This window comes from Carlito syrichta, unplaced genomic scaffold, assembly GCF_000164805.1.
Source record: "Carlito syrichta isolate Samal-C Ts95f unplaced genomic scaffold, Tarsius_syrichta-2.0.1 Scaffold306832, whole genome shotgun sequence".
NCBI lineage: Eukaryota > Metazoa > Chordata > Mammalia > Primates > Tarsiidae > Carlito > Carlito syrichta.
In genome coordinates this window covers 58,545-83,158 of record NW_007250928.1, presented here as the reverse complement: position 1 = coordinate 83,158, position 24,614 = coordinate 58,545, and the positions used below count along the sequence as shown (strand labels likewise).

At 33.4% G+C, this 24,614-nt stretch overlaps 1 protein-coding gene across 1 annotated transcript in view; it reads right to left on the bottom strand.

Moving 5' to 3' along the window:
* Positions 1 to 518: 518 nt before the first annotated feature.
* The window catches only part of OSTN (osteocrin), a 31,310-nt gene continuing 7,214 nt past the window's right edge, over positions 519 to 24,614 (bottom strand). The window contains exon 3 of the mRNA XM_008063404.1: positions 519 to 603. Within this exon, the coding sequence (XP_008061595.1) occupies positions 519 to 603 (85 nt within the window). The remainder of the gene's footprint in view (positions 604 to 24,614) is intronic.

Genomic DNA, 24,614 nt, shown 5'->3' with positions numbered 1-24,614 from the left:
GATAATAAGTAAGAGATAGAATCAGCATTTAGATTCCATAGCTAATCCCATTTCTGCCACACCATTCTTTCTCTTATGGTCTATGTTATCATGATTCCAGTAGTGTACTTATTGGCAACAAAATAATGAATATCACTGAAGTTTGTCTTCTTCATAGCAGAGGAATTGCTGTACATTTATAATATTTATGAACATGGTTGAATGTGTTAATTAGAATTTTAATTCTTGTTTGCATACTAATGTCCAGTTATTACATAGGAGTCTGTGAAAATCACTAAATCAATTTTTGAGGGATGGATATCTAGGACATACGTTGCTTTTAAAATGTCATTTAAATTATTTAACATTAATATACTATACTATTTGAATACAGAAATATTTGAAAAAGTGAATTTATAACCTAAGAAATAAAAAAGAGATTTATAAGCAAGGATGGATTGATTAGTCCATTGTGAAATATAAATCAAATGCCTGCACATATTGCTGTTTATACAAATTGTACTCACAATTGGAATCAATTAGCCTCTGGAACTTGAAAGCCGGTTTCTGCCAATCCGATCTATGGGAATACCAAATCGCCTTTTTGAATGATCTACTACTTTCCTAAAATAAATCAAAAGAGACATCATTCTTAAGCTAAAGTCCAAGTTACCTGTATTACTTTGGTTCTTTTGTTATCATGTAGATCTGGGACTTTTTTCAGGAGTTGCAATAAATATGAGAGTTACCATTCACCAGTTCTAACCATGAACCAGACACTCTCTCTTATTTTCAACATCTGTAGAAGTAGGTATTACTTTCTTTGTTTAACATATGAGGAAACTGAAGTTAGGAGATGTTAACTTATTCAAATTTAAATAGACCCTACCAAAGGCCAGGTCTTTTCAGCATTCTAATCTAAGTGCTCAATTTGAGTAAATCCCTTTCCCCATGCATATTTTATTCTTCCATTAACTGAGGAAGATTAGACTAGATCAGTGGTTTTTCCCAACCTCTGCCTCAGAGTAGTTCTTCGGGAGAAAGATGATGGTGGGAGAGAAAACACTAATTAAGACTAATGTGGATTAAGTACATCTCTCATATCTTCACTTAGACTTTACCCAGAGAAGCTGTGTTTGTGATGGTCTATGTTTGCTGATATATTCCCTACATTAAATATTGTTTGAAAAATATTAAACAACGTCAGGGTTGAAATGAAGTATAAAAAAACCCACACTGGACTACAAAAGACCTAATATACTTTCCAGCTTATATTTTCTAGGAATTACCCACTTAAAAAATAGCAAACATTTTAGAAACACTTCTACTTGATTTGTTATGATCATCACTTAGTTTTAGTAGACCAAAATCTTAACAGGAGAAGTCCCTGAATTTTGACTGTGTGACTTTCATTGGCCTTGTTAGTTGAAGATCTGTGTTTTCTTCATGAGGAGAAACGTGGGAAAAGCTAAGAATCCCATGTAAGTCAGTGATTTATCTCATAGCCAAAGGTAATCAGCTTATAAATGTGTAGGCTTTTGGTTGGCTTATACATGTACAAAAGACAGCAGAAGAGGGCATATTATAACAATGTTAGATGTATAAATTACAAATGCAATAAACTCCCAGATCAAGAAACAGGACATTACTGGCATTCAAACATTCTAATTTTTGGAACGAGAAAGAAACTTAAAGGTTATTCTTCCATCAAATGCAAAGATTTTTGCTTCACTTTTTTGGCAAGTAATCGTACAGTTCATTGCTTGAAAATCTCAGTTATATGGGACTTAGTACCTCACAAGACAATTTAATCTTTAGCAGCATAAAGAGTTAAACAAAAAAACAAAAAGATTAGTTCTAGAACATTTTCAGGCAGGTCTCCATGGCTCAGCCTGTAATCCCAGCACTTTGGGAGGTCGAGGTGAGTGAATTGCCTGAGCCCCTGGGTTTGAGACCAGCCTGAGCAACTTGGCGAGATCTTGTCTCTACAGTAAATCAAAAATTAACTGGGTGTGGTAGCAGGTGCCTGTAGTTCCGGCTAATTGGAAGGCTGAGGTGGAAAGAGCCCAGCAGGTCAACTCTGGGGTGGTGGTGAGAGTGCCACTGCACTCCAGCCTGGGCGACAGAGTGTGACTCTAACTCCAAAAAAAGAAAGAGAGAACATTTTCAGTAGCTTCTTTAGTTCTTTTTAAATTATTTCTATTATATTGTTAATCAACACGTATTTACTTATTATTACTTCATACCAATTTATACACTAAAATGAACTTAAAACCTCAAAGTTTTTTAGGTTTTTCATACTATCATTCAGTTGTTTTTCCTATTATTTATGATGTACCCATTATGTATAAGGTACTTTTTGTGGCTTTCTTGGGAGAGATGAGTCAGAAATAGGCTTTGACTTCAAAACTCTATGACTGACTACTCTCAGATTGATGATGGTTTAATGAAAATAGAAGAGGAAAATTTTTTCATTTTTATTGGTGCCAAGTTTTTTACCTTAACTACCAGGTCTTATTAATGTTCCTGATATCACTATTAAGTAAATAATTTATTAAAAGTCTCTGAAAAGTATGGAGAAAAAAGGAAACATGAGAGATATTTACTACTGTACCTTGCACATATAAATTACCTGTGAACATTTATCAATTCTAATTGAAATAATTAATTTGAAGACAATATTTACTTAGAACCTTCTTATATTCCCGGTACTGAGTACACTAGAATGATAAAAATAGACATGGACTCTGATATGGTGTTTACCCTCAAATGATATTGTAGGAATAGGGCCATGTTATGTTTTGCACTTTATTCAACTTTGTTTTCTACTGATTGAACATTCATCTTCCTTTCTAGATTGGCTCTTGGTTTTGTTATGTGGATTGACTATATGTGTGATCTTCCAAGACTTTGTCTCCTAGACAACAATTTGATCAGTTAACTGGGTGGGAAAAAAATCTAGGAAAAAATTATTTAGCCGGGCTCGGTGGCTCAGCCTGTAATCCCGCGCTTTGGGAGGCTGAGGTGACTGGATTGCCTGAGCCCACAGGTTCGAGACCCACCAGGGCCACTTGGCAAGACCTCATCTCTACAATAAACCAAAAAATTAGCCGGGTGTGGTAGCGCGCACCTGTAGTTCCAGCTACTTGGAAGCCTGAGGTGGAAGGATCGCTGGAGTCCAGCAGGTCAAGGCTGCAGTGGCCGAGAGCGGCCACTGCACTCCAGTCTGGGCAACAGAGTGAGACTCCAACTCAAAAAAAAAAAAAAAAATTATGTAATGCTTATCCTTACCTTATCTATACCTCTGCCTCCCTTCTTCAGATTTCTGGAAAACATACGCTCTTACGTGATGTGTGTTGTTTGCACTTCTGAGTTTCTTGATAACAAACTGACAACATATTTTTTAACTTGATAATCAAATATAAAACATGCTCTTCATAAAATTAACATAAAATTCATGACAAATGTCATAAAAAACTATGCATATCAGTCATGCTTTAAGCCTTTTGATGTAATTACAGGTATTGGATATTCAAAGAAAAGAAAAAACTGTTTCCTTTATATTTTTATTTATCTTTATCCACATAAGTAAATGTATAGACTCTTAATTTAAGCAGATATTTTCCCTGTGGTAGTCAGAGTAATGACTCCTAAAGATGTTCATTTCCAAATCCCCTGAATTTGTAAATATGCCACTTATCATAGCAAAAGTGATTTTGCAGATTTTGCAAATAGGATTAAGATTACAGGCTTGGGGATGAGAGGATTATCCTCTATTATCTGGGTGGGCACAATCTAGTTACTGGAGTTAATAAAAACAGATGATGAATGAGGAAGAGTGAATGAGAGAACTGTAGTATGAAAAATACTTAACCATTATTGCTGGCTCAACGCCATTCAAAACTAAGCCACGAATCAAGGCTTGGGTCATGAATCAAGGTATGATGTGGCCTCTAGAAGTGCTTGAAAGCAAATGGTGACCTAAATTTTACAACCAAGGGACTGAATTCTGCCAACAACTTGAATGAGATGTGAAAAACCAATTCCTTCCAGGTGTTTAAAGGACTTGTGAGAAGGGAGGAGATAGCAGCTGGAAAAAGGAGTCATATGACAAGTGACTGAAATCCAAAAGCCCCTCTTAAGAATAGATGTTGTCATGAAAAATAATCCTTTTAACTTTTTAAAGAGAAGTATGATAAAAACAGAACATTTATTGGTTTGAACTACCCATTTATTTTCTCAAAAATTAATGTAAAATAAATGAAAATAGCATTTTCCCTTTCTTGCTTTTGTATATTTTATTTTTCCCTGCTAAAGCAAATGAAAGGCAACTGTGATAGGGTGGAAAGCACAATGAGCTCTTTTTCTTTCTCCATTCTCTCCTTTTTTTCTTTCCCTCAGAGTTGATCCAGAAAATATTAAGAACAGGAGACGAAGGACTTGGGTTCCACTAGATTCTTTTACTTACTGATAGTGTGACTCTCTGTAACCCTATTATTTTAAACTACTTTTCCTTTTGAATAAAATTCAGGTAATAGTTGATGGCTTACCTTCTGAAGCTTTGTTTTCATTTAATACACTTATTTGCTAAGTAATATTTGCTTGTTTTATGAATAACCATATGTGTTTGTTTTCTGCACTGAGCATGCAGTGGTGAATAAGACATACTTCTCAGAGTTTGCATTTCACATTGAAAAGGGCTAATGAGGTAACATACATAAAATCATTTTACACATTTTAACTGGTACTATTCTTTCCTACCAATCTAATCCAGTGGTTTTCAAATGATTTATAATTTATTATTTCTATGGATAAAATCTTTATGAAAGAAAACAAAATCTAAAAAGTTAAATGACTGACTCTTGCAGTGGAGTACCCCTCCCTCCCAAATATAGTGGCCCCTGAAGGAACTTCCAGAAACACTTTAAGTTTCTCAAAGCAGAGTTTGAATGAACACTACGGTCAAGTAGATCGAGTAGAGACTTGAATTGTACGTGATTTTATTCTAGCAAAGATCTGTAATTACTTTGATTTATCTTATCAAATTTGGTATTGGTTGCAAATGCTCACAAGTATCTCAGAATCAAATAAAAAATACATAAAACAAAAATATATACAATCCATTCACCATTTAAAAATGTTGGCACTAATAAAAATGAAAATTATTTTCATAAAGCACATAAATAAAAACTATAATAGCTCAGTAAGTTAAATAATTTCCATATAATTGACATTCATTCAGAAGTAAAATGGCAGACTAGTAGTTATTTTAACATTTGTGCTCATATGAAATACATATAATAGTACTACACTGTATAACACATGCACTACAGGAATATAATGTGTACAAAATCAGCATTAGAGAAATATTCTTAAGACCAAAAGGCAAATCCATACTTTCTGACTACCTAGTCCCTCTTGTGACAAAACAATGGTATGACAATGCTTATATCACACATGCATTTAAAACAATCCACCTTTTCTATCCTAAAATATTCTGTAAGTAGTTTTACAGATAGAATGTCTATCAACTAATATAAAGAGAATTATTAGATTGTTTATTTTAAACACAACTTTAATCTTTAAAACACAGACTTCCTTTATAAAATAGGATTTTCTTTAACATTTACATTCTTGAGTAATTACACGTCTAAAAGTATTTTACATTCTAAAAAAATGCAGGAAAATTGTATTTAAACTTTTTACTGAGAATGATTTTACACACACTGAGTCTATATGTTTATCTATTAAAGAAAATGAAAATAAATGTTGACCTAATCATTTCCCGGGCTTTTTTTTCAATTGTATAATCTATACACGTATTCTTCAAAAATCTGTTTAGCTTAGACACTTAAAACATTTTAATAAAAATGAATTAAGTACTGAAAAATTTAATGTATAGCATGACAACTATAATTAATGTTTTACATTGGTATTCATAATAAAGTTAATATTAATGATCTTGTTATTAGTAATGTTAATAATAATGTATACTTGAAATCCGCTAGGAGAACAGATCTCAATTATTCTCACCAAAAATATAAGGTAACTATGAGGTGATGGATATGTGATTGTGTTAACCATTTCACCATGTATTCATATATCTGAGAATTACGTTATACACCTTAATTATATACAATTTTTATTTGTCAATTATTCCTCAATAAAGTTGGAAAAAATAAAAGACACAACATGTGAATCATTTTCTACTTATTTCAGCAAATATTATGTGCTTTGAGATTTGTCCAAGCTGACATGTGGAGCTGTGGTTCCTTTATTTTCCCTACTGTATAATATTTCATTGCATGAATATCTGACAGTTTGTTTATCTTCTCTACTCTGGATGGAAATTTGAAGTACTAAGGGGTCCCCAAAGAACTGGAATTGTTTTTTGGAGGGCTGGCCCCTTGTAGTACAGGTTTCTCCTGCTAAGTAAGTGTTCCAGAAACCTACTGACATCAGTGTACCAACTAGCATTGTTATGAAAAGCTGTGTTCAGGTTAGTTAAATTTTTTTGGAGATCTTTCAGTGTGTTTGCCTATTTCACAATGAACGATTCACACAAAAAACCTGAGCACACCATGCTGAATGTTCAGCATTTTTTGACCGAAAATAGCAATGACCACCCCCATGCCTCACCCTCCCTAATCACCCAGTCTTGCCCCAAGAGACTTTTTTTTTTTCTGTTTCCCTGATGAACAAAGTCCTCAGAGGGAAACATTTGCCGATGTGAAAGAGGTGAAGCAAAAAACAGCAGAAGCACTAAAACGCATAAAAATGGATGAGTTCAAAACTTTTGAGCAGTGGAAAAATTGTCTTAATAATAGGTGTATTCCATAAAATAGAGAGCAGTTTGAAGATGATTGAAGTTTAAACATGTAGGAATAAATGCACAATTTTTAATTAGTAAATTCTAGGATTTTTGGGGGTTCCTCCATTGTAATTTCTTTGCTGTTGTTATTATATACTGCTTAGCTGAAAATTTTCTTATACATGCCTTTGAAGCTCATTTAAGCATTCCTCTACGGTATCTTTTCAATAGTAGAGTTATCAGTCATGCCTATATTTAGTTTTATTACATAGTGTCAGAATGTTTTCCAAAGTTATTGTACAAATCTATACCACCAAGAGCAGTGTATGATAGATCCCATTATGTCAAATCTTGTAATATGTCCTTGTATTGTGGGACTTTCCATTTTGTCAGTCTAGTGCATTGTTAATCATCTCATCGTGGTTTTAATTTGCTTTTCCTAAATGCTATTGATGTTGCTCACCTTTTCATTTGTTTATTGGTCCCTTGGATTTCTTCTTTTTGAAGTGCCTATTTAAGTCTGTTGGTTTTTCTTTTAAATATTAATTTGTAGATGGGCTTGAATACTCTAAATGTTAGTCTTGTCTGATACATAAATATATATATATATATATATATATATATATATAGAGAGAGAGAGAGAGAGAGAGAGAGAGAGAGTATCTTTTTCCATCTGTGATTAGTCTTCTTTATTTTGTTTTCAGAAAAATCTAGGGGGGAGGGAGATGGGATTAACGGAAAATATCTGCCTGGGGATGGGGAAACACCTCTTATCAACAGGGTGCCTGTATTTGTATACCTAACACTTAACTGTATCCCACAATATCATAATAAAAAATATTGATAAAAAAAAGAAAGGCAATTAGCTTAACTAAGAGAAAAAGAAAAAAAAAATCTTTGATGTTTTAAAATTCATTTTTGCATCTCATTTAAACTAATCATCTCTATTCTAATATTATGAAGATATTACCCTATATTATCTTAAAATATTTTTGTAGTTTTACCTCTCACTTTTAAGATTTTAATACTTTGAAATTAATTTTTGCCAGGTGCAGTGGCTTGAATCTATAATTCCAGCTACTCAAGAAACTGAGGCAGAAGGATTCCTTGGGCTCAGGAGTTCAGAATGGCGTGAGCAATATAGTCAGACTCCATCTCAAAACAAAACAAAACACAGCAACAAAAAAGAAATGAATTTTTATTTATGGGGTGAGTAAAAATTATGTTTCATTTGTGAAAATGCCTAATTATTTATAAATTTTAAATTCAGCTTGTCAAATTCCATAGAAAATCCTGTTGCAGTTTTGACTAAAATTGTATTGAATCTCTCTTAGGAGAAAATTTAAATCTTTATAATATTGAGTCTTACTATCCAAGATCATTTATTCAGGCAACTTTTAACATATTCTAGTAAATTGTTGTAATTTTCCCACAAAGACCTTTTATAGTTTGTTGGACTTATTGTTATTGTAAGTGGTATAATTTAAAAATATATTTGCAAGTGTTTTTTTATAGATATCCTTTACTGGGTTGAAATAAGTTTTCTTCTGTTATTGATTTATTGTTTAACTTCATTGAGAGCTTTTACTGCATCTATGGTGGTGATTTATCTCTTTAATTTGGTAACTCCATTAATTGATTTTTCTAAAGTTAATTAAACTTATATGGTACTTTTGCAATACACTCAACAAGATAATGAATTATGATGAATCATCTTTTAAATACATTGCTAGAGTTGTTTTGATTTTTTTAATATAAATTTTGTATCTATGGTCATTAGTGAGTTTATCTTATAATTTTCTCTTTTTGTCCTCTTCATATGTGTGGTTTTGGTATTCAGATAATGCTTGTTCTCATAAGAGAGACTGAGAATTGCACCTTCCTTTTTGGTTATCCTTTTGTTATTTATTTAATCAATTGCATCATAGTTTTCAAACATGTTTTGTATAATAACCATGACTTTACAATTTGTAAGGCTTATTTTGCAGTTTAGAATTTCATTAATTAATTTCATGTGTCAATGTTGTTTCATTGTACTTTAAAGTGTTTCATGAAAAAAAAACAACAACTTTTTTTCTTCAACTATTGGATACAATGACGACTTCTACTGATCTTGTTTATGGTTTTAAGTTCCAAGGAAATAAACTTGGAATCAGAGTATGAAGAATGTTCCTTAAAAACAATACTTTGATTTTTTTACTACTTCTTAATTGGGCAAAGCATGCTAAGCCCTTCAAGAAAGCCATATAGTTCCACCCACACCGAGTACTAGCTCAGAAGGGAAGATACAGTAATAGCTAATGAAGGATTTTTTTTAATAGCTCTATAATTTAGATTAGCAAAATAGGGAAATAAATTATTATAGTATAAAACTTACATGAGCTAGTAGCCAGAAGATGGCCCCCAATAATTCTACAAATATGTAGTCTTCTTCCATATTGAGTAGGGCTGACCTTTGTAACAAATAGCATACTGTGGAAATGACTACTGTTTGAAGCAAGGAGAGTTATTGCATCTTCTGCCTTGCTTTGTTACCTTGCTCACGCTGGGGGAAACCAGCTGCCATTTCCTAAGTACTCTAACAATCATGTTGAGAGGTTTATGGGGCAAAGAACTAAAACCTCCTGCCTACAGTCAGTGAAGACCTGAGATTTCTTTCCTTGAGCCAAGTGAATGGACTATTTTGGAAGTGGGTACTCCAGTCCAGTATAACCTTCCAATGACGAAAGTTCTGGCCAACATCTTCACTGTAACTTTGGGAGAGAAACTGAGCTAGAAGAATCCAGTCAAGCTTCTTTTGGATTTCTGATGCACAGAAACTATGTGAGAAGAAGTGTTTATTGTTGTCTTAAGCTGCTCAATTTTAGGTAATTTGTTACAAAGCAATAGCTATCTAATACCATGAGATTAGAGAGAATGTGGAAGCAATAAAACAAATGGTCATCATTGAATCTTACAATCTTGGTTATTGCAATTTAAAATAAAGTACAAAATTAAGAATTGGCTACAGTAGGACAGATATACTACTATACAAGCCTGATGCATGAGGACAGATAAAAATGAAGGGGTCAGCAAAACCCTGTAGAGGATGAAAAGGACAATAAAGAGCACGTTTAAATTTAAATCAGACAACTTGGCTTTTAAAATTCTAATTCCAGAATGTGAGGATAAAGGACCATATTAAATAAGAGTGATTATGTGGTTTTAAGAAACCAATATATAATGTTTATTTCTCCTCAAGTTCACATTCAGAACCAATAGAAAATAAATGATTGATCAATACACAGTAATCAAAATGCCATTTTTATTACTGATTAAGCTGAATGTAGACTATGGCTTTATAATGGCTTTCAAAGGGCTTCTTACTGCTTTCTTTCTGAACTAGACCGAATAACATAAATAATCATTGTTATCCAATAAAAACTGGAAGATAAGGGATGAGTTGAACATGCTCAACTACTACTCCCAAACTGACCAATCAGAAAAGTGGTTAATCCTCCCCTGGGAAGGGTTGAATAAAGCACGGGCAAAGGCTTGTCATATCTCAACAGAAGTCCTTTCACATGGAGAAGGAAAACAGGAGGTTTCTCGCTTAATAAATGATGATAAGTTTAGAAAAATGAAAGAAAGTGCTATGACACTTAGCAGAAAGTTTACTTTTGACTTTTATAATTCTGACTCAAAAGTGGTAATTCAATTTTAAACATATTTTGTTCAATTTATGATGATGGTTTTGGCTAGGCATAATGTCAGCTTCTGACATATTTTCTCTAGGAATGGGTCATATGAACAGGCATTCAGAAGGAAACCATGAGTACTATAATCATATAATAATACCTAAGTGACCATAAAATAACTCAGGTATGCTTAATTTGGAAACCGCTGCATAGTTGTAGCATAAGGCAGAAAGCATGTCTGTTTGTTTGTCTCATTAACTTTCTTGAGGAGCTAATGGAACTTCTATCAAGCAAATGGATTGATACAAAAATGTCTTACAGAATTTTGGGGTGGGGGCTGGAGTGGGTAATGTGCATTTCAAAGCCTATATATGGAATTGAGTACTTGGGGAGATAGTTTTAAAACTTCTATATAAGTTAGGGTAGGAAGAAGAGGTAAAAGGACTGTCTCATTTTGTGGTCTTAAGCTGGAGTATGAAGCAGCACGCAATAAAGAGCAGTTATTAGCAAGAATGGCCCAAGATCATTTTGCTTTAAAGTGTTTCCCATATGCACCAAGCTTTTTAACTAAGAGGAAGGAAGCATATAAAAAAGACATTACACTTTGAATCCCTTTGCTGTGTTTCTCACATCTGAAATTGAGCCCATTTTCAACTGCCTCTTTGAACATCACTAAATAAGTGCTGGAAAGAAATAGCAAAAACCATGAGTTGCCTGGGCTGGCCAAGGTCTGTGACATTTCTTTGCAATGAATTAGAAAGAAAATAAAATGTTAGAACTTTTATCTTAATGGTTGGGGGCTGTCATCAAGAAGGACAATCATGTCTGAAAAATTGAACACTGCTATGCTCAACTGTGGTTCGAACTTTTGTCTGGCTTTGGATAGAAACCCAAATATCATTGGTACAGTAATCTAAAAATATTTATTTAATGCTTATATTCTAAGTGAACCGCACTGTTCCTGGCCTTTGACAAACATCTAATTCACAGAGAACTTTGATTCCTTTATAGAAAGTAGTGAATTAAAGTGAAAGTCATTGGACTTGGACTTACACAAGCCGATATACAATATACAGCTAAGTAATCTCAGGAAAATCATTTTATCGTTTTAAAAATATAACAATAAAATGGGGATCACAATACCTTCTTATAGTGTTGTAGAGATTTAAAGAAATTGAATGTACCAGATGTTAAAATGGGATTATTTCTATCTCAGTTTTTGGCTATGGCCCAAAAGGCGGACATGAAGAAAAAAAGAATAGGTGGCAAGTATTTTTCTTGCATTCCAAAGTGAGGTGCTAGACCTTTGTAGCATTTGCAAAGACGATTGCTAAAAATGGATTTTTTCCAACATTAATCCAGTAAAGAATTATTAAATGCTGAGTAGTTGAGAAAGGGAGAATTTCTTGGGAGCAAGTTATTGAAAAATGACAGCATTTTTCCTCTTTCTTCGTATAGAGAAAGGGCTTCAGGAAAGTCACTTATAGTTTAAAATACACCCATTGAAGTATGGTAGACCCAAATAAATAATGGAATCTGAACGGCAAGAAACTGTGAGAACTGGATTGCTATAAGAGTGAAAAGATGACTACTCAATGGACAGCTTTACTTTCAGTAATCAGACTCAAGGATATGGGTTTTCTGTGGGCAGATGTAGAACACATGGATAGAGTTGGCCTCAATGAATTATAAAGGGGAGCTTGCTCTAAGGGCTTTCTGCCAGGGCTGATGGGTGAAGCAATCTCAGCAGGAGGTGGTGGAGAAGATGAGAGAATAGGAGAGGATGAGGATCATCACTGACCTGCTGGAAGAGGAGCATTGTTGGAGGCAAGGATGTTTATACTAATGTTCCCACCAGGGGTTGTGTGAGGATTCCCAAAAATACTCCATGATAAGGACTCAGCTTTAAGCATTCACCAGGACCAAAGGACACTAAATTCAGGTTATGATAGTATTGGTCAAGTAAGACTTTTTTATTTAACTTCTTCTGCATGCATCTCCATCTTTAATTCTAGAAGAGACAAAAAGAAGCCTATTATGGGTAGAGGAAAGTGTGAATGTAAACTGGCTACAATCCCTTTTTTTTTGCTGCTTTCCAGCACCAATGTGGCCCCAAGCTGGGAAGAGGAGAAGCTTTAATAATATTCATAATTTGGGCTAAGACATAGAATGATTATTTTTTATTATATGGTTATTTTTCTAATAAAAATGACCAAAGAATCTTATTTTAATGTAACCAGCAGAACCATTAATAATTGCCTTTGGGTTTATCCAACGGATAGGGAACAATAACTCTTACTGAGTGAGTTTGAGTGCATTGGGTGGAGGGTAAAATTGTTTATCTGATTATGTCCTATGGAGTTCTTCTCTTTCAGTTAAGTGGTTTTTATAACAATGTTCAGAAGTAAATGTTTCCTTTATTTTTCCTAATTATCTTATTTTTGTAGAAACAAGATTTCGCTTTGTTGCCCAGGCTGGGTTCAAACTTCTAGTCTCAAGCCATCCTTCTACCTAGGTCTCTCAAGGTGTTGGACTTACAGGCATGTTCCTTGTCTAGTAATGAAGTGTTTCTTGACCTGAATTTATACAAGGTGTCTGTCTAACTGTGCTGGGCATCTTCCCTGTGCTCCCCAGATGTAGTCTTTGCTTTTTCTCAGCCTACTTTTAACCTTAGGAGACTGAACTTTTTGGATTGCATAAAATTTCCTTGTGCCCTCTGGCTTTGGTTTGGATCAAGTAATGGGCAACTTGGGAAGAGAGACTGGATAAAGAGCAAGAGAGCAGTCAGAATAATTTTCTCCTGGCTCGCGCCTTGTAAGACCTCTTTCAGTTACTTATGCCCTGATGCTTTTCTGAAGGCATCTAACTCTCCAGGACTCTGATTTCTGGAAAATTTTCCCTTTGTTGTCTTCTCAGACTGGGCTGTTGTGCTTTCAATTATGATTTGCCTTTACCCAGACTTTTGTACATCATCTTCTTTTGAAAAAACACTTCTCAAATTTTCCTCTTTCAAAGGTGTCACTTGTTGGCTCGGTGGCTCAGCCTGTAATCCCAGCCCTTTGGTAAGGCGAGGGGATTGCCTAAGCCTGCTGGTTCGAGACCTACTCGGACAACTTGGCGAGACCTCGTCGCTACAATAAATAAAAAATTAGCCGGGCGTGGTAACGCGCGCCTGTACTTTGAAGGTTGAGGCAGAAGGATCATCAGAGCCCAGCAGGTCGAGACTGCGGTAGCCGGGAGCGTGCCACTGCACTCTAGTCTGGGCGACAGAGTGAGACTCCAACTCAAAAAACAAAAACAAAAACACAAAAGTGTCACTTATTTACTCTTGAAACCCTTACTGACATAATATTACTTGCTACTGACTTTAAAATATTAATGGGAGAGTTAAAGCAATGACAGTTGTGAAAATGTTGAATAGAACTTAAATTCAAATGTAGAGTATTATTATTGTTATTTTTTTGCAAGATATTTTCATTGTTATGTGAAGGAGTGAGAGAAAATTCTTTAGGAAGATTCCATATCTTTTAACATTAAATGATTATTCACATAGTAGATTCTATTTTGCCAGAAATATAGTCATAACCTCAGACTTTAAACAAGTGAACCGAAATGAGGGAAATATTTTGGATTACAAAGCATAGTTGAGTTAAAGTAATTTGCACATTAACCAGAAAATGAAGCTATTGTCACATTCAGGTAAGAAAATACATTAAACCTTACAAAATAGGAAACAACAGGTTATTTGTTTAATTTTAACATAAGCTGACATAAACTTTTCCCTGTTTAGCTTTTTATAGCTTTTTATGTTTGTTTGTTTTCATTCCCTCCCACCCCCACCCCTGGACGTTCATTCATTCCTCTGTTTCCACCTCTTGGTGGGCCTTTTCTAAAGTATATTTAAATTTTTTTCTTTTCTGAATATTTTATAGTAATTTATAATATAATGATATATTTTATATGCTTGAGACTTTTAGAATCTGGGGTTATATACCAGTATAATTAAGTGATCCATAAATGTAGATGGGAAAATGTTGCATGTTTAGTTTCATTAGTCTGTAATTGAAATATAGCTTTTACTTTAATTATGAATGTAGGAAGCAAATCACAGTCACATTAGTTGTATCTGGAACTTTGTCACACATATAAACACTGATACTTTCAGATTGTGTTTTAGTTTCAGGTAATTTGAAATGGTTTTATATTCTACACTACTTAAAATTGTTATTTTCCGATCCATCTCTAGATCTTATTTTACATGTTAATAAATGAAATATTAAGAGTATTCTTGTATGTGTTATATTTCAAATTAATTTAAAAAATATTTTGACAGTTTGGTTTCTAAATAATTGGTAACTTTTGAACGCTTATGAATTCTATCCATTTAAAAACAATGTTTTGCCGGGCTCAGTGGCTCAGCCTGTAATCCCACGTCTTTGGGAGGCTGAGGTGAGTGGATTGCCTGAGCTCACGGGTTCGAGACCCGCCTGGGCAGCGAGACCTCATCTCTACAATAAATAAAAATAAATCAGCTGGGTGTGGTAGTGCATGCCTGTAATTCTGGCTACTCGGAAGGCTGAGGCGGAAGGATCGCTGGAGCCCAGCAGGTCGAGGCTGCGGTGGCTGGGAGTGGCCACTGCACTCCAGTCTGGGCGACAGAGTGAGACTCCAACTCAAAATAAAAAAACAAAACAAAAAAACAATGTTCTGAAAAGGGGTCCATAGGTTTCATCAAAATGCCAAAGTGACAAAAATGCTTATGAATCTCTGGATAAAGTGATGGATGCAATCTTTAGGGCTAGAGTATAGAAAATGGATCTCAGACCTATTACTTACTCTGGGTGAATATGAGAAGACAGACAATGTATGCTGAGAGAAGGAGAAAAATTGATAGTATGTATATGAAAACCGCAGATGTTTATAAACAACTCAGAAAGTTTGTACATTCATTCATTTTAAAGTAACAAATAATTTTTGGCCTTGTGAAAGATCCAAAAATCAATAAAGATGAAAGGATTAAAGCTATTGTCTCATAATGTGATAAAAGTTTAGCAAATAATCCTCAGTACAATTCTCTCAAGCAACATTGTTACAATTTTTCTGAAACCTCTTTACAAAATAGTTACAAATGCTGAACTACACATTCTTGCTATTAAACATGTAAAATTATTTTATTTCTGTGACTTTAGTACATATCTATTTAAATGATGCTGTGATATCTTTGTAACAGATGATAGAAAATTTTAACCTTGAATCTTATTTGAGTCATCATTATGCTTCAAAAGAAGTCTGCAATTTTTAAAAAATTACAACTCAAGAATGTCTGTAGAGATATTTATGTAGTATTTGTCTTTCAATTTATGTAATATTATGGCTATAGAGACAGTTTATGTAATATTTTATGTAGTATTCTGTAATATACAAACAAAATTTAATATTTTCTTTAAAAACAAGAACAGGAATTCCTGAATAAAAACATGAATGCTGAAGAAAAATCTCACAGGAAGTGCTTTTGGAATTCAATTTGAATAAAATATTGACTATCAAAAATAAAAATATAAAAGATGAAAGAGTCTAGATTAGGAGAAATCCTTAATGTTTTATTCTCATGAGTATGCTTCTGTGCAAACGAAATGCCTCAGCTCTCCTTAACACTGTCAAGCATCTGGAAACAGTTGGGAATGAAGGTCAAGGCAGAAAAAAGGGGAAAAGAAAATGATAATTTTAGCTTCCTAAGGTAATCAATTATTCTACTAAAATCCTTTCTTATTTTATGTAACATGTTATATTCCAAACTAATTTTTCAAATATTTTTATAATTCTGTTTCTAAATAATTGGTAACCTTTGAATTCCTATGAATTCTATCTATTTAAAAACAATATTCAGATAAGGACTTCATAGGTTTCACCAAAATGCCAAAGTGACAAATAAACTTACAAATCCCTGGATAAAGCAATGGATGCAATCTTTAGGGCAATAGTATAGAAATCTTAGCAATCTGACGCCAGAGATTTGAACTAAGGTTAAGTGGATTTTGCACTGCACAGTCTGAAGGGCAACAATATGAATTGTATGTAGAATACAGCATTCCTGTGTTACCCAAATTCTCCTCTCCAATTTCATTTTTTATCTTGCTTCTTATTTATATTACCTAATAATGAGCTCACACCATGCTACCAGTCTTCCCAAGAATGTTCCTCTAATGTTCAAGCCTCTAAGCCATTTCTTACATGATTTTCTCTTAACAGAATAATTGTTCTTAATCCACTTAGCCTGTCAAAAGTGGTACTAGTTAGCTGTGTCAAAATTTGTTATTATTACTGAGTTATAAAATTAAATTTTGTACTGTTCCTTGAAAATAACTGATAAAATATTGTCTCTTCAAATACTAATTATTTCTTTTCTATTTGTTCCCACAAAGTTTTTATTAAACTATGTATTAAATTGCTCATTTTGTTCTCCATATCTTTTTAAATGTTTTCTGAATAACTTTTGGCCTTATCATATGATGAATTTATTTACTCTTCTATGAGGTCTAATCTATTGTTTATCTAATTGTTTATTTTTAAAAATTTATTGTAGAATATTTCAGAACATGCCAAAATAGCGTAGTATAATAAATTTCCATGTAGCCATCATTCAAAGTCAGTAATTACCTACTTATTGCAAATCTTGCTTCATCTATTCTACACTCACTTCTGTATTATTTTAAAGTAAATTTCAGGTAAATGCTATCATATTATTCAACTGAGGTATCTCTCTCATTTTTAGTGAGAGAACCATTTTCATATTTAAAAGGAAACAATACTTAAAATAACCAAATAGTCACCATTCATATTCATAATGATCTCTTACCTATGTTTTTATGAAGCAATCATTGTTTGACTCTGGACCCAAAATACACTATAACTTAATAAGTCTCTTAATAACCCACAGAATGGGAAAAAATGTTTGCAAGTTGTGCATCTGACAAAGGCTTACCATCCAGAATCTACAAGGAACTCAAATGTCTTGTAGTTCCCACGGCCTGAATTTTGCTGTTTGAGTCCTTGTAGTGTCTCTGAAGTCATTCTTGTCGTCCATTATTTCCTGAAAATAGGTAGGTGGATCTAGAGACAGGTCTTTTTTTTTTTTTTTCTTTTGGTAATATTATTTTATAGGTAATGCTGGATTTTTTCATCAGGAGTCACATGACTTCCTCATTTTCCATTTGTAATGCTAGTGGAAGTTAATGATCATTGTGTAGATCAATCATTTCATTAGGGTTTGCAAAAGAGAGATATACTATCATTCCTTCATTTATCCAAATAATTCTGTAAAGGAGAGTTTCTACATCATCTACAAATTTTATCAATTTTTGATTGTGTTAGCTGTAAAAAACTATAAAGAAAAAATTCCACCTCATCTATTATTAGTGGTTCAGTTCACATAAGAAAGGTAGGTTTAATGTTTTCTTCATTAACAAGTTTTCAAAACAATGCTCTGAAAACTAGCATTTTTTGAAGATGACCAATTAGTTTTTAAATACAATTTTTAGCTCAAAGATTTAAATACATTTAATGTATTATAGATAATATTTTTACTTTTGTTCAGTTTGTCATACTGTAGTCAAAGGGCATGTCATCAAATTGGCTTTTGAGTCCTTTGGACCTGACCCTAAAAGTAGTAAGCTTTTTTCCTATCTGGTATGACAAGACATCCATGCTCATTTTTGTATTTTCTACCTCAACTCTTTTTCTGAGGAGAACTTTTAAATTTATTAAATAAGAAATGGTATTGAGAGACAATGATGTGGGCATTAAGGATGCTCTTTTCTCTTGGAATGGTGATTGTTTTTAGGAAATTTCTGTACACAAACTGAGTCATGAACTCATGCTGATATTAATTCAGAAATATGAATTTATACTAACATGAATGTTTCATGGACATTTTGAAATAATGCCATATGAGGGGTTTCAATTTTATTTAAATGTTCAACTAACAACTTTTCTCATTTTTTCTATGCTTTGAATCCCAGTTCTTATTAGCACCAGAATGACAGAACTAGATTATAAATAAATATTTATTTGCTTTATCCCATGATACAAACACAACACAGCAGTCTCAAAATAGCAGCACCAAGGCTATCACTAACAATATTATTTCTGAAAACAGTTGTAAGATTCTTTTTCTCTTTCAGGTTTTATCTCATGTAAATTACTAGGATATATAGTCAAATTATTTCATTTTATGACAGCATAAATCTTCTTTGTGCAGTAATGCTATTAACTGCAATATATATTTAAGCTAATTTGCATCAATTCATGAACTATCATGGTATTTAAAAATTTTAAGTATCTCATTTTGATTTCCTTGTTATATCATTATGTGATATATTTAAATGTCTATGAAGTTAAAACAAGGTACTGCAGTTCCTCAAATAATGTTTCATTAAGCCTCATTCTATAGTAACCATGATTAAAAAAAAAAAAAAAATCTCTTCCCTGAGGGGGCCACCGTCTGCAGAAAGTTTGCTCATTCTCCCCATCTGTGTGAGTTTTCTCTGGGTACTGTGGTTTCCTCCCACATCCCAAAGATGTGCATATTAGGTTAACTGGCATGTCCAAATAGTGTCTATCTGGGTGAGTGTGGGTGTGAGTGTGGATGTGAGCACATCTTGAGATGGAATGGCTTCTGGCCCAGGGTTTGTTCCCAGTTTGCAGCCTGAGCTACTGGGATAAGGCTCCCACCAACAACAACCCTGAACTAGAATAAATGGGTGGAAAACTAATCGAATAAATAAATACAAATTACTATAAAATGAAAAACTGTAAAGTATATTATAACCATACAAATGCATGACAATAAAGGACACAGTATGAAAGTGCTCAGTGGGTTGTCACATTTGTTGATATTTGTTTTTGAATGGTGGGCTGGTGGGAGGTGCTCCTTAGGATTTTCAGTTGGCAAACACTTATTTCTTGATTTAATCTCTACCAAAACCATTGCTATCACCAATCTGCCAAAAAATAGGATAATTATGTTTATTTTATTTATTTACTTTTTAGAGTCACAAGGACTCTCCTTGTTGCTCAGGCTGGAGCGTAATGGCCCAATCACAGCTTCCTGCAGCCTCAGAATCCTGGGTTCAAGTGATCCTCCTGCCTAGGGCTTTCAAAGCACTAGGATTACAGGTGTAAACCATCACACCAGGTCTCTTACTTCTTTTTATTAATCAACTTAAATGAATGTACAGCTCACATTTATTTCAATGTTAAATATTATACGTGTTGCGAAGTTCGGTGATGTTTTTGTGACCAGATATATACCTTAGGATCTTAATCTTATTTATATCAATTAACCTATGGTAGAATTGATTTTATTATACCTCATTTCACATAATGTTACAGTTTCCAAGAATCTACTAATGACATCAAATTTGGAATTTCTGTATATTCAAATAAGTCCAACTTTTGCCTTTGGCACCTTTATCCTTTAATTTATCTTTCCCTATAGGCAGCCATTTTTTAAATTGTGTTTTATCCCTTTACTTTTAAAATATAAACATGTATGTATTTGTATTGCCTTTTCTTTTTTTTTTTGAGTTGGAGTCTCACTCTGTCGCCCAGACTGGAGTGCAGTGGCCACTCCAGGCCACTGCAGCCTTGCCTGCTGGGCTCCGGCAATCCTTGCGCCTCAGCCTTCCGAGTAGCCGGAATTACAGGCATGTGCTACCACGCCCGGCTGATTTTTTGATTTATTGTAGAGATGAGGTCTCGCTGCCCAGGCGGGTCTCGAACCTGCGGACTCAGGCAATCCACTCACCTCAGCCTCCCAAAGATGCGGGATTACAGGCTGAGCCACCGAGCCTGGCATTGTATTGCCATTTTTAAACAGTAGCACATTATACTCACATTTATCCATCTTGCTATTACTAATTAACAGTGTCATAAATTTTATTCTGTAGTAGATTTAGAGATACCCCTCGTTGCCTTTTATAGCTGTATAGTACTCCATTGTGTGGCTGTCATAGTTTATTTAGCCAATTCTCTTTTAATTCACATCTGAGTTTTGTTGTTACAAATAGTTCTAAAATTAGTAGATTTGTGCATACTTTTTCCTATGTAACATATTTTTAACAGTGTATCTTTGCAAGAGATTTCTAGAAGCAGGACAGATGTTGAACCAAAAGGTAAGTGTGTACATAATATTGCCATAGTCACCTCTACATGGGCTCCATTTTGTATTTCATTCAGCAATGTATGGGAGTGCCTTTTCCTCACAGTCTTACCAATTACTACAACTTTTTACAAATGCATTTTTGCCAGCATAATAACTAAAAAATAGTATATCAGTAAAGTTTGAATATATTTTTTTCTTATAATGAGAACGGTTGCCATCTTTTCACATGGTTAAGAGCCATTTGTGTTTTTTCCATGAATTATCTGTTGTTTTTTTCCCATTTTTCTATAGATGTGTTTTTTTTCTTTTCTACGTTTTCAAAGTTCTTTATACATTAAAGATATTAATATATAAATTTGTCTTTGCCATAAGTTGCAAACTTTTTCTCCACTTTATTCTTTGCCTTGTAAGGCTTTGTTTTGTAAAATCTTATGATATGGAAACTTTAAAAGAATACATAATAATTTTTCCCTTATTTTTTCCTAAGCTTGTTTGCATTTTGCATCAGAATTTAGAAAGGCTTATCTACTCCCTTTCTATATAGAATTTCATCAATGTTTTTCTTCTAGTACCTATATGAATTCATCTGTTTTGCACTTAAATCTCTGATACATTTAAAAGTTACTGTGATATATAGTTTGAGAATGAACCACTTTTATCTTTTTTCCATGTCTTAACAACACATTCAAAATCTATCATTTTACTCACTAATATGAGATACTGGCTTTTTTTTTTTTTTTTTTTGAGTTGGAGTCTCACTCTGTCGCCCAGACTGGAGTGCAGTGGCTGCTCCCAGCCACTGTAACCTCGACCTGCTGGGCTCTGGCAATTCTTCTGCCTCAGCCTTCCAAGTAGCCGGAACTACAGGCCCACGCTACCATGCCTGGCTAATTTTTGATTTATTGTAGAAATGAGGTCTTGCCAAGTTGCCCAGGCGGGTCTCGAACCTGCGGGCTCAGGCAATCCACTCACCTCAGCCTCCCAGAGTGCGGGATTACAGGCTGAGCCACTAAGCCCGGCGAGATGCTGTTTTATAAATATTGAAGTTGCATATGTAATTTTTTTTTTTTTTGAATTACTGTTCTAACATCTATTAAGTCGCTTGCTATTGTAAAGAAAAGACTACATAATATTTAAAAAGATCTGGTAGTGGTGAATATGCTAGCTTTTGTTCTCTCAAATAAGCTTTCAATCAACTTTATTTTAGCTCCAAAAAACCCTGATGATATTTGTTATTAGAATTGTGTTGTTTGTAATTCAACTTAAGTCGGGTTGACAATTTGTACTTTTGAATTTTTTCACTCAAAAACATAGTATGTATATCTTTTCATTCAGATCAACTTTTTGCATTTTCGTATTATTTTTGTAGTTTAGCTCATGTATTCTTAGAACATTTTTTGTTAGCTTTATGCCTAGATATTTTCCTATCTTTATGTTATTGCAAATGAGGTCATCTATTATATTTTTATCTGATTTTTGTTTGTATATTAAATGGCTATTTATATGATTATGGACTTTTTTGATAGTTCTATTAGAAGAATTTTATTGTAGTAGTTTTTCCATTGATTATCTTGGTTTTCCAATATGTCATTTGTAAATAAACAAAGTTATATTTCTTCTTTTTAACTTCTTATGCCACTAATTGTTTCTTCTTGTCTAAATGCATTTCTAAATTACTGTAGAGATAATGACAATTACTTTCTTGTTGTTCACTCTAGTAAAGCTTCTAGTATAACTTACTATTAAGGAAGATACTGACTTTTGGGCTGAGGTACAAACACACACACACATATACATTATGTTTTGGAAGCATCTGCCAATTTTTAGTTTGTTGCATTTTTTAAAAGACATAAATAAATGTTAGATTTTTGTCAAATAGCTTTTCTGTTATCTATGGAAATAATCCGTATTTTTTTAACCATTGTTTTATTTTATTTTATTTTATTTTTTGAGTTGGAGTCTCACTCTGTTCCCCAGACTGGAGTGCAGTGGCTGCTCCCGGCCACCGCAGCCTCGACCTGCTGGGCTCTGGCGATCCTTCCGCCTCAGCCTTTCCAGTAGCCGGAATTACAGGCGTGCGCTACCACGCCCGGCTGATTTTTTGATTTTATTGTAGAGATGAGGTCTCGCCTGCCCAGTTTTATTAATATGATGGATTACATTAAAGGAATCCTAATATGGAATGATACTTTCCTGGAATAAACCCCACTTAGTAAAGACGTATTATATTTTTTAAAGTGCTGTTGGATTCTGTTTGCTAACATTTTATCTATGATGCTTGCATTGATATTCACATATAAGTCTATTTCCTTTTTGATAAGTACCACACTAACCAAATGTGTGACTGGAGGTCCTAAAGTTTCCTATTTCAATGTGTTTGTAATTTGGGATCAGTATTATGCTTGTTTCAGGAAATACATTTGAAAATTTTCCTTTTTCTTTTATTATGCTCTGAAAAGGTAAAGTCATATTGAGATTATCTGACAACTTAAGATTTTGTAAGATTCTTCTGATCAGAACCTGGTACTTTTTTGTTGGCAAACTCTTTAAAACTTAAGAAAAATCATGGTAATTGAATTATGTGTGTATCTATTGGGGCCAATGTTAGTAAGTTGTATTTTTCTAAAAACTTATCCATTTTTTCTATGTCTTTAATATGTTTTTATGGAGTTAAACAAAGTAATTTCCTATTCTTTTTTAAAAATTCCTCTTTTGATGTCTGTTTCCAACTTGTCATTTCTAATTTTGTGAATTTACTTTTTTCTTAATTAAGTTAGCCTGTCTTGTCTATTTTGTTGATATAATAAAGACAGTCTTGTATTTATTTATTTGCATTCTGTGCTGTGCTTTACAAACATTTATTTCAGTTTTTGTCATTGTTACTTTCTACCTTCTGCTTTTTTTTTTTTTTTTTTTTGCTTTTGTTTATCTTGATTTACTTTTCTGTATTTTCTAGGTTTTTTTTGGTATCTTGGTTGCATTATTTGTATTTTTTATTTCATTGCTATAATCCAACTTATTTCATTGCTTTTAATCTAAATTCGTTTTGTCTACCCATTTATTATATATTTGTTACTATTATTTTCAATAAACTGTATAAATTTATTTTGTATTCCTCTTTGAGCAAACAATTAATGATATAGTTTTTACTTCCCAGACAAGTGTATCTTCTTGTTTTCTGGATATGTTATTAATTTCTAGTTTTATTATATTTTAGTTAGTGAATACTTTTGTAATATACCTGTTCTTTAGATTTTCTTGAGGTTTCTTTGTTACCTCAGATATGGTAAATTGTATGAATGTTTCATATTCACTTGAAAAGAAGGATTATGTTCTCAATTATTGTAGTTCAAAGTTCAAAACAGATTTATAAGGTGTATTTTACAGATTATATTATGTAGGTATTCTATACACTTTGAGTATATAATCTGTCTTGGATTTTTAAAAAATGGATCAAGGTCTTCTATTATTAATACATTTCTTTCTATTTCTTAGCATTCCTTGTAATTTGTCATTGGTATATGTTGTTGTACTGTTTTTCATTTTTAAAAATAAAAAAAATTCAATAGTGTTATGGGGATCCAAATAAATTTTTATTTCATGAATACACTTTATAGTGGTGAAGAAGTCTCTGCTTTAAGTGTATCACCAACCTTAATTGTGCACAGTGTACCTGAAAGGTGATTTTTTCATCCCTCCATCCCTTCTCACCCTCCCCCTTCTGAATCCCAGTGTCCATTGTACCATTCTCTTTGTCTTTTCAGATACCTGGTTTAGCTCCCTCTTATAAGTGAGAACATGCAGTGTTTGCTTTTTAGTTCCTGCATTAGTTCACTTAGGATGATATTCTCCAATGCTATCCAAGTGTTTTTCTTTTTTTTTTGAGTTGGAGTCTCATTCTGTCGCGTGGACTGGAGTGCAGTGGCTGCTCCCGGCCACTGCAGCCTCGACCTGCTGGGCTCCAGCGATCCTTCTGCCTCAGCCT